Source organism: Semicossyphus pulcher, unplaced genomic scaffold, assembly GCF_022749685.1.
Source record: "Semicossyphus pulcher isolate SPU_LCO1_2020_fin unplaced genomic scaffold, fSemPul1.0.p SCAF_13, whole genome shotgun sequence".
Classification (NCBI taxonomy): Eukaryota; Metazoa; Chordata; class Actinopteri; order Labriformes; family Labridae; genus Semicossyphus; species Semicossyphus pulcher.
In genome coordinates, this window is record NW_027211637.1 from 3,207,789 (window position 1) to 3,219,554 (window position 11,766).

Sequence of the window (11,766 nt, forward strand, 5' to 3'; positions counted from 1 at the left end):
AGGTGGCACAGCCATCGGGTGTGAATGTGATGACTGATTGACAGTTGGGCACTTTACGTAGCAGCCTCTGCCATCAGTGTGTGAATGAGTGAATGTGACTTAGTGTAAAAGCAGGTTTGAGTGGTCGCAAGACTAGAAAAGCGTTATATAAGTACAGTCCATTTACCATTTGCCCCTTTTTCTGTGAGCACATTTTAGTCCCGTCTCGTCTCGTTAACAATAACAAAACATACCGTACATTGTCGTCAGAGTTTTTATTATCAAAGATCTATTTTTAGCTCGGTCGTTGACGTCGTCATAATTTTCGTTAACGTAATTAACACTGCTGGTGTTGCAGCTTTGTGATCTCGACATAACGAGATAAAAAAGTTGAGATCTCCAGAAAACAAATGGAAATGAGTCGTTTTCACAGGAAAACAGAGGAAATAAAATGTATGGATGCATGTCCGCTTAGGGCTTCCGTATTCGTAGGATCTCCCTGTCTGTTCTTTTGTTCCTTAGTTACAGACCTCCATTAGAAGTTATACAGGAAGTTCTTAAAAATGGTTCACTTGCGATTCGCACCTTATGTGTTCCCTTCTCAAAGTTTTCTGTTACAACACTCAGTTTTGGAAAAAAAAGTACAACTTCTAGGTGATTGGATCTTATCAATTGCCACCAGCCATTCTGAAGGTATTCCAACAGTATGTATTAGCCACCTTTATTACCCGTGGTTTGGACCACGACATGTAAACAGAGTGCCGACTTGTCAGTCAGCACGCAGGACAGAAAATGTGCCCGAACAATTCCAGACACAAATTCTAGATAAAATCATTCCAATCCAAATTCATCAGCTTGGCACATATTTAACAAGTCAGTTCATACGGTAACTTGTTTTCAGTTAAACTGTTACTTCTACCATCTTAAAGTGAAGTATCAGCATCCATGTGTGTGCATGTGAACTGCTCGCCCTCCACAGAGCTCCTAACTCCAACACCCCTCACCACAGCGACGTCCGTATGAAGCCACTAAACTCGGCTCTCTGCGGCTGCAGAGTTTTTTATAGCACAGAACTTTTTCTCTGAAGTCAGTGCAGAGTCAGAGACGCTGCTGTGCAGCACGACTGAAGTCTGATTAAATAAGAGGCAGAGCATTTATGAGCTCTGATCTCTTCACAAACCTGCAGGTATTTTTATATACAGCTTATAACACTCTGCAGCAGAAGAGCAGCAATTTCCCAACACACATTATCATCTATTGTCAACTCATACAGAAGGATTACATACGATAGTTGCAGGATAGTTTCACAGCAATAGGCTGGCGTGCATTTATACATCACTCAGATTTGTTGAGCATCATTTCCATAAATACATGTAATGTTTTTAGAAACAGGTTTTGAAGTATACATACCATTTCTGCTCCCAACAGACACACAAAAATCAAAATAAAAGACGGGGTTCCTCTCCCAACAGAACTTCCTCCTCACTTCTTCATCTTACTGAATGAAGTCCTGCACAGAGAGATCCTCACAATCGATGCTGCTCTGAGAGAGAGAGAGAGAGGGAGGGAGAGAGAGAGGGCAGGCTTCTATCTGGATCCTTATGACAGAGTTTGCCCTCAGGATCATCTGGAGATTCACCAGCCAATAAAAAAGCTCCAAATGTGAAACAACTGGAGATGAGTTGATTTTTTGGGGGGATTATTTAAGTCACTGGCCGTCGCCTGCACGGTCTTTGGTGTGATCACTCCACAAAAACAGTTCAAAAAGCATTTTTGTCGCCTTGTTGCTCCCAAACTTAAAAATGTGCTGCGTATGCTACTGTTGTCCTGTCATTGTCTGAGTGATGAGGCCATCCACCTCCAATTTTATCAGAGCCAGTTGACATTATTCAATACATTAACAATATAAAGTCATCATTACGGTAGAGAGCGCAATATGTAGGAGCGTTTTGATATTGTAGTGGCTAAAGTTATCCATCCATCCATTATCTGTCCCGCTTATCCTGTTGAGGAAATGATTAAAAGGTTTCGATGATCAAGTGTCCCAAACAATGTATTATATTAGAACATGTCCCTGTTGTCCATTATCCAGGCTTCTACAGTAGGTGGCAGTGAATGCACACCAGATGTAGCACTAGTGGCGGTTTCAAACATCCCCTCCAATTCTTAAATTGTTCTTAAACTGTTACAATGTTAGAATTTCATTTAGCAGACGCTTTAGTCCAAAGAGACGTACATCTGAGAGTTAATACAACACAAGCAACGATTGAGACAGGAGGGAACGAGGTCAGGAAGAGCCAACAAACAGCTTCAAGTGCGATCGCACACTGGTGCCAACAGGACATGTGAGGTTTTGGGTTGATTGAAGACCAGTCGCGCTGCTGCGTTCTGGATCATCTGCAGAGGACACTGGTGACAAGTGTATAGGGCCTTTTTTTTTTTATATTATAATTATCATCATCAGCAACATCAACAAGATCATGAAAATCAGCTACTGGGGACGACTGAGGAGAAGAGTCTAGTGAGAGACTTAGGGCCCTGTTGTGGTTGGAGTACCAGGCGCCTTTCATTGGCAGAGCGTAGTGGGCGGGACCAAGTGTAGACCTGGATGAGGGCGTTCAGGTAGGCAGGAGACGCTTTTGTTGCTGTTTTGTAAGCGAGCAACAGGGTTTGAATTTGATGCGAGCGGCAGCTGGGAGCCAGTGGAGGGATATGAGCAGTGGAGTGACGTGCTGGTTTGGGTTGATTGAAGACGACTCGCGCTGCTGCGTTCAGGATCATCTGCAGAGGTTTGAATGTGCATGCAGGAAGGAGCCAGGAGGGAGTCGCAGTAGTCAATGTGTGATATCACAAAGCCTGCACCAGCAGGTGTGTTGCATGCTCTGAAAACTGTAATGATGTTCTCCTGCAGTTCTGTGAAGCAGAACACCAGCCAAGTTCATGTGACATCAGCATCAAGGTGGTGGAGTTATCTCGTTCATTAGATTATTACACCACCTGCACTACACCTTGATTACCACACAAGTCGCCTCACTTTTACACTCCAGGGTAACTCATCATTCAGTGGAAGTGAAACATGACAGAAAAAGATGAAAGAATGAAAATCTTTTTAATGAAAATATTCTTTATATGACAATTTGGTTTATCATCACGATCAGAAACAAAGATATTTGCAGTCAATGAGATCTCTCAGCAAACCTCTCAGTGCCTCTGTGGGGCAGCTTGAGAGTAACTGACAGGACAGGTGAGTGCTGAGGACAGGTGTGCTGTTTGTGTTGTTAAAAGTCGAGAAAATGTAGACGTCAGGAATGGCCTCAGGTGGTGATGATGCAGTCAGTGGCCTCCAGCTGAGTCATTTATTCAACACCTTTCATGAACTCCAGGAACTCTGTGAGAAAAACACAAAGTCACACATTAAAAAACATCCATCTTTACATTTTCTGTCGTTTGTACAAAACTTTAATACGATCTGTATTTAGGTTGATGATAAGGTTGCCTGATAGTGGCTGTAAAAAGTTTATGGAGAGGTTAAAGAGGGCAATCGATTGGCCGAACAAAAACAGGACTTTCGCCCAGGAAACTGGAGTTTGACTCCCATGTGTGAAATGAGACGGCCTGGTCTGCGGAGGATTTTCTGTTCCTGCTATATATGCAACTTGTTGCCTAGCAACAGGTACCTAGACCATAGATATCATGACTAACCTCACATAACTTAAAGTGATAATCTTGAAGATTTTCTTTTAAATAAATGTCACTATCTATCACCGAATGAGGTAACACAATAATGATTGAGCCTATGACCTACTGATGAAAGCCTTTGCAGTATAAAGTATTATTACTGACTGGCTGTCTGGTGCGACTTCCTCTGAAAAAATCACAAGCGGCGCCCAGTTAGTGACACGTTTTCCATCAGCCAGCAGTGGTTGGTCTGCCAGAGAGGGTAGGCGGAGCTAAGCGGCTGCTTTTCCGCTCTCTGCAAGTGTTGCGAGTAAACAGTAATCTACTATGGCTGAACAAACAAAGAAAAGATGGATGACTACAGATACAACTTCAACAAGAAGTGAAAATCCAAAGAAAAAGAAACAAACTCGACGCTCAGATGAAGCAAACAGTCTGAAAAGGAAAGCGACCGTCAGCCAGGAAAATCAAGAGTTACAACCGGAGCCAACCGTGGATGTCACACATGCAGCACTGTCTGGATAATTGGGAAGTGTGCTCCTGCAATTACCGTTTATGGCCATAGGTGCCGCCAAAGAGAACGAAACTGAGAACTTCGAGACTATGACTTTAACCTATAATTTTAAAGATCATTTAAAGGTCCAAGACCCCTTCTGTGTTTTAATATTTGAATCTCTAGCTATTCGACTGAGTTGAAACCAAAAACTTTTACATTTAAAGTGAACTCCGCCATCTTGTTTGAATTGGCGCGCAATGAATCTTCGGATGCGTTGGACCATGAAGGATGCACCCTATCGATCCTTCGTGGCACGGGAAAAGGAGGACGCATCTGAAGGAGCCTTTGAAATGGGACAGCCTTCGACACGCCGCTGTGACGCAATCGGCCTTCATATATGTCCTTTGAATTGGGACACAGTTATTGACTTCTAAGTTACTTTATTAATGTCACTTACACACACAACGTCATGAAATTAATGTCACTTCTGTCAAGTATGAAATAAACGTAACTCAGATACTTACATCTAAAACTATTATCCTTTTTTTAACCTCACCAGGTAGCTTTGGTGCCACAAAATCTGATTATTAACAAAGCTTGCTGCTTGTTTGTCCCGTACTAATGTATGTCAGTATGATGACGTGATGTTTTGTACGTGCATTCATTTCTTAAGTGTCGTCCGTACCGTCATAATCGATTTTTCCATCATTGTTTTTGTCTCCGTCCTTCATCAGCTCCTCGATGTCGTCTTCTGTGATGGCCTCTCCAGTGGACTCCAGCATGCCCTTTAGCTCCTCTAAGTCGATGTATCCGTCTCCGTTCCTGGACACAAGACAGAGGATTCAGTCTTTGACTAAAGCCAGATCTTTTTTGAATATATTGATACCTGAAACATCATCAGAGAGAGACCTACTTGTCAAACATGCGGAACAGTTCAGCCAACTCCTCCTCTGATTTTCCTTTGCTCTCCTCCTTCATGCAGCGCACCATCATAACCAAGAACTCATCAAAGTCTACTGTACCGCTGCCTGTCAACAAACACCATCATGTTTTCAGTTCTTATAATCCGCTTAAATGTACACTTGAGTAGCTTGAGTATCGTTCAAATCATTCTATCACTATCTTCATCATGACGCTGACGTACCATCCTCATCCACCTCATCGATCATCTCCTGTAACTCTTCCGGGGTGGGATTCTGTCCCAGCATCCTCATCACCTTCCCCAGCTCCTTGGTGCTGATGCAGCCGTCCTCTGCATCCTGGATGAAGATGTCAAACGCGGCCTTGAACTCTAGAAGAGGACACAGCGACGGTTACTGCCCAAAAACAAGATACTGTGGATGTTTCAGTGACTACGAACAGAGAGAAAATGTTTCTCAACATAAGAATCCCAAGTCATTTACAAACAGGGCCAGACAGGCCTCTTAGTAATGACTTGTTTTACAGGTCTGTGATTTTAACTTGGTGGAGGTTAGTACTGTTGCCCGCCTTTTACCCCACAAGAACACTGTGCTTACAGAATGTTGGCTCGTGGTATAATTATATTTTTAGCACAAAGCAGGTATACTGCGCTCACCCGGCTTGTTAGCCTGTTCAGCGTTTATTAAACATTTATTTATTCATTGGTCTGTGCATAGAAGTCACGACTGTTGTTGGGTTTTCCCCAGAGATATTACAGCGGGCCGCAGTGATGAGAAGAACAGTTATTTCCTGCTGTGTGTCATCCACCCGCTGCTCTTTCACCAGGCAAGCGAGCGGCGAGTTGACACAGACTGTTTGGCTTTGACAGCGTGTCGTTTGCCAACCCCTTGCTCCTCTCCAGCTCCACCCTCTCATCCAAACATGTTCACTTCTGGCTCCAGAAAACCAACATGGTGGCAGCCAAATCTCGAGGCCTCAGTCAAGAAACCAATGGGTGACGTCATGGTGGCTATGTCCATTGTTTATACAGTCTATGAGCAAGGCATGTCAGACGCCCTCTAAAAAAGGACTCATAGGCTTCTACTGTTCCAAATCTCCAAAACAACAAAATCAAAAAATTCTAGGAACTACTAGTTGTCCATTGTTCGTGTACCCACACACCACCATGAATTACCATTACGATATGTAATAGAGCAGTAATGGAGTACAAATGGCTGCTTTGTTTAGGATGTAACTTGTCCCTCTGATAAAACTACATCACAGAGTCCTTTCAGTGTTCTTTATTATCATTCTGGTGTTTGAGTGGAGACCTGCAGAGATGGACAGACACAGAAAAGTCTCGGAAAATTCCAATATTAAAGAAGTAAATGTGCCCAAAAAAAAAGGCACATTTATGAGATTACAAAGTCAGAAATTTGATAGAAAAATGCCTCGAAATTCTCAAAATTCTGACATTAAAGTCACAAATTTTCACACTTTAAACCTGGAATTTTTATTTTTATTTTTTATATTACTCCTGTCCTTCAGCTCTGCCTAATGCGCTGTAATAGCTTTAGTGTATAACTGAAATATTCAGTTAGCCCACTGTGTCTCTTAACTCTTTCCAAACTAAATATTCTTAATGTTAATAAATATGAAAGTAAACGTCTGCCCCTCCTCCTAGTATTAGTCCTCCTGGCAATCTGAAGTGCAGGGCAGAGACCTTTTGTGGCCCAGGAACCAAATTTAGTTCCTGGTTTGTTCTGTTAAAATAGTTCCTGGAACAGTTCCAGCTGTGTTACAGGAGGGCTATAAAAGAAATCCACCGTACAGAGGAAGGTTTTTGTGTCGGGCGGCTCAGGGACTTTATGGATGAATGACAGCAGGTGATACATTTCTCAGGGATGTCGTCGTTAAAATAGACGGCCATGTTTTCCATTGTGAAAACTAAATAAGAGAAGTATTAGTAAATACATGTTACAGGTGTTATCAGGTGGAGAAGTAGGTATTTCAGGGTAAACAATGAGTATTAATAAGTTTCCTCACCATTTTTCTGCTCCTCTGTTAAGTTCTCAACCTGGAGGGAAACAAACCAGGATGAACAAGTGATATTTAAACACTCAGTTTAAAGTATTTCTGTAATCACGCCAGATGCAGACGTTATGGCAGCTGCAAAAAACAGTGTAACATGAACACTGCAGACCTTTGAAACAAGGACAGAAGCACATAAAACACACTGCAGGTTATATTACAAATGTTCACACACGTAAGACCCCTGTCCAGTACAGCCTCCGCTCAGTGACTTCACTGATAATCTGCCGGCCGTCTCACTGCAGCATGTCTGCGATGTCACTCTGCTTTCTTCACTTACTATTCTTGTTGTTTGACAGAGTACAATGAGGGGGTGCGAGGGAGGGGCGGGGGGGTTTCTGGAGCTGTTTAATAGCCCTCAGCTGTCCCCTCTCTTCTTCCCCGTGAACTGTCCAACTGCTCTTTGTTCTATTGTCGGACGCAGATATGAACCACGGCGGCCTGTCGCTCTGCGTCAGCTCATCACACCCTTTGTTTCAGTGTCAGAGTACATGACAGACTCTGCTTTATCAGGTATTAGATATTTAAAGAGCATTAAAAGTGGTCACAACTGGGATGTAAGTTCAGCTGCAATATTTGTGTTTTCATACTTTACTTATTCGTTCATCAATTTTTATTTACTCGTCTAAAACTCGTCTCCACGCTGACAGAATAAAACTGCTGTGGAAAAAAATACATAATTATTTTATAGATTTTCTCACTTTAATCTAATTATATTAAAAATTCTGTCTTAAATGTATGTATTTTAAAATGTATAAAAACTCCTCTCAAGTTCGTTCAAGCAGTAACACCCCGCTAAAAATACCAAGGACATGACCTCAGCGTCCTCAACAGAAGCTACAGCACTGACCGGAAGAAGATTTTAAATCTATTAATTTGATCCCAAAGTTTTACATTTTCTGTTGAATATATAACATGTATCTCTTAAATACATGGACTAATAACAAGTTTAATTTTTTAATCCAAAGTCTGTCAGTTAAACTTCCCTGTGATGAACTGTTTTTTTTATCCCTTCTTTCTACACGATGTATTGATCTTTTATTCAGGTTTTAATGAGTTAAAATACAATTTCAACCAATAATCCAGCAGCACAAACAAATGCCACAGACGCATTATCAAAAAGTTTTAATGCTACAGCTTCTAAAAAGTCTTGCACTGCTGTTGCATTGTGTTTTACTGACCCATGCCTGTTGAACATGACTTTGGAATCACAGCTGTTACTGTCAAATGTGTGTGTGCAAGCAGAGACCGCCTGTGTCATTCCATGCAACAAAGTGTTTATTGTATGTTTTTGTTAAAGCACACATGTTCTTGTAGATACATGCAATAAAACAGCACATCGCACTTGTCCTTATGTGTACTCACCGCTGCTTTATATACGTCATCCATGGCTGCTGGTCAGTTCCTGCCTCCGACACGACGCTGCTGCTCTCAGACACGGGGCAAATACTGACAGCAATAACTGCCTCGGCCTTTACTGTGGGAGGAGTGAGTGGGACGCTAAAAAAGCCTCTGGACCCATCCCGCAAAATCCAAGGGTGATGGAGGGAGGGAGTGACAGAGAGACGGAGATAAAGAGAGATCTATAAATAGGAAACAACAGAAGCTACCCAACAATAGTGCAACATTAGCAGCAGCACTTAAGTGGGGATGCTCTCTGCGGGGTTATGAGCCGTGCCTCTGCTCAGCTCAGCTCATATTTAACGCTTCCCTTCAAATCCTGGTTTTTACATCATCCAGGATTAGACCAGATCTCAACTCCTCTTAACTGTAAAGAGAGAATAATGATGCACTTGAGATGTGACAACAATCAATTCAATATCAATAATTCAATATGGAGCTACAAATCAGTGTTGTGACCAAGTCTTCTTTGTTCAAGTCTCAAGTCATTTTTTCTTGGGCTAGTCAAGTCAAGGCAAGTCAAGTCACTTTTTTTCCATCCAAGATCCAGCAATCTTCCCTGTAGTATCCGGTCTTTATAAAGAGAAAAGACAGGGTGTTAGCAGCTCATCTAATAAAAAGATATTATTGGCCAATTTATATAACCTGTTCAAAAAGTATGACAGTGAATTGTATTTGTATTATCTTGGCACAGACGCAGCCATGACGGATTACCTTCCGCCTGCTTTTGCTCTCCTCACTGACTGTTCTTACATACGCTGCAGCCTGCTGAGACGTGATAGGTCAATATTACTCAGACTACAAGCTTAATTCAAACGGAAACCAGAGCGTTCCCGGAAATCCGTGTCCAGACTCTACTATGGAGAATCCCATCGGCTGTAGCTGTGGGCCAGTACATGTTTTCTGTTCATTTTGCTTTAACATATCAGAAGATCTACAGAAGACAGCAATCAACAAATGGAGCATTTATGCAGGAATCAGAAATGGTAAGTAATCATTTTTTTCATGCATCCAGGGCTAATTGGCTGCCTGTCTTAACCGTTCAAGAAATGAAAAGAAATGCAGAAAGGAATGGGCTGAAAGAACATTTCTTAAAGTTCTGGGACTAAAGTTCTGGGAACTTTTCCTGTAAGTACAACTCTGGTAAGGAAAGGATGCAATGTTGTATCCTGCAGGACATTTATACCGCGAGTCGCTTGTTCACTAGTAAAGTGACAGTCGTAGTTGTCCGGGTCATGGTGTCAAGAACCAAAAACACAAGAGCTAAAGAACGAAGTTCAAACCCTTTCTCTCAACTGGTTAGTTAGTTTATATTCTTGTGCGTTAAACAAATATTGTGTTGGATCTGAAAGAAACATTTAAAACACCAAAGTTTCACAATAACACAAACAAACTAAAATATCAAGGCAGCAGTAGACAAGCGGCTCCTGTGTCCTGAGAGGGAAAATGACTGTTTTTGTCAATGGAGTTTGGTGGCTTAGAATAAGGCAATGTAAGAAATGTCTCTCTGGAAAAACATCTTACGCAAAAATTGTGTCTCTGAGGGGATCCTTTCTGCAAAGTGTTGCTTCAAATAACAATCTGAGTCTGTCAGGTCCAAAAACAAGCACTGGTTGATTTGGCGCTTTTACCTAAAAAGATTATATTGCAGCAGTTCTGTTTTATTGACCATGTTCTTAAAGCGGCCATTTAGCATCCAGCAGGTATACTAGATATTTTAGTTAGCTTGGAAGTGGCTAAAAGCTTTTGATGTTTTACACAATACGACAGGAAAGGCTTAAATTTCTAGCTTACATACTGTTAGCATGCAACAAATAACTGATTAACATGCTTACTAGCTATTGTAGCTAAGAGGTGCTTGAATGCTAGCATTAACTGTTGTCTAAAGGTAGCCAATATATTATCAAATAAGTTGTTTTACTTTGAAACATGGACAGATTTCTCTTCACAGTTTCACTATAAATTGTCTTTTCAGTTGCCCAGAAATCAAGAAGTGTTAAAATGGTAAAGTTTGAGCTTCCTACCCTGCGTGTGGTGTCAGAGGAAACGGCCGCCATGGGAATATGGTGAATTGCTGCCAGCTGAAGCAATCTACTACAGCTACCTATTTACCTATTAGTCATTTACACCCTAAAAGTATGCTAAAAGTAGGGCTCAGGGATTCCTCTTTATTATGATCCTCAAATCTAGTTATTAAAAACTTCAACTATGAAGCAACACAATTTCTAAATCGCCTTAAACAACATGTTTGTCTTATTGACAAAACTTATTGACTTACCAAACCAATGTAGCTTCAATAAGCAGGTATGAGCTTATATATATCCCTTAGTCAAGCTACTGGTGCTCACAGGGCAGGGTGAGGATCTGTTGGAAAGCTCTGCCAACAATTGGGATGGCATCAGAGAGAATACTTGTGAGGTCACTCATATCCATTTCACCATAAACACCTAAGCCCTCCATATTTGAACATTGTGAAAGGCAGCCCCTCTTTATCCAAGGAAATGAAAGAACATAGTATTAAACATTTAATCTTCTTTATTCACGATACCCCGAGTATGAAACGGAGTCGTATGTCTACATGACAATAGAAACACAGATAGGGCTATTTTGAATGTTTGTCCTTGACTAGAAATAGGAGTCCTCTAACAGTGGGGAGGGTGAGAGAGGGACTATGGGTAATAAATCTTTGTGGTAAGGCTAACACTATGCAGGACAGACAGACAGCACCTGCCCATGTGCAGCAGCTGTAGAGTAAGCTCAGAGGTCAGAGGTCAAGCCTCTGATTTCGGACCTGATGTCTTTGGATGAACTGTAACAATTTTACTAATCTATTGTCAAAGTGTATCGACGAGGAGGGCAACAAACAGGTTATCACACCGGCTCAAGTCATGAGGGAGCCACAAATAGCATCAAGACATACTGACAGACGTGTCAAGTGGAGTGCAACTTTTTAAAGACCACTCCGAAGACACAGAGGGCGACTCCTCAGGTGGCCAAGTCCTGCAATCTTTCCCCAAAGTACACCTGAGACAGGCAGGTAGATGTGTGGTTTCCTTTTCCAGAATTGTTTCCTGAAATGTTTTTGGGAAGTCCCCCCCTCCGCCTTTTACTCGAGAGGTTGGTTTGGGTTTTTGGCCCAGTACACATGGGAGTGCTTGGATAGGTTTCCCACACCTGGGAAAGGTAAACATGGAGTAAATCCAAAGTTTCATAAAGGATGT

At 41.8% G+C, this 11,766-nt stretch overlaps 1 protein-coding gene across 1 annotated transcript; it reads right to left on the reverse strand.

Moving 5' to 3' along the window:
- Positions 1-3,071: 3,071 nt before the first annotated feature.
- On the reverse strand, positions 3,072-8,669 carry LOC138590156 (troponin C, slow skeletal and cardiac muscles-like). The gene is made up of 6 exons (XM_069660732.1): positions 8,510-8,669; positions 7,100-7,130; positions 5,298-5,444; positions 5,067-5,181; positions 4,839-4,975; positions 3,072-3,367 (listed from the first exon to the last, which is right to left on the reverse strand). The coding sequence occupies exons 1-6, from the start codon at positions 8,531-8,533 to the stop codon at positions 3,336-3,338; spliced, it is 486 nt and encodes a 161-aa protein (XP_069516833.1). The 5' UTR covers positions 8,534-8,669; the 3' UTR covers positions 3,072-3,335.
- Positions 8,670-11,766: the final 3,097 nt, after the last annotated feature.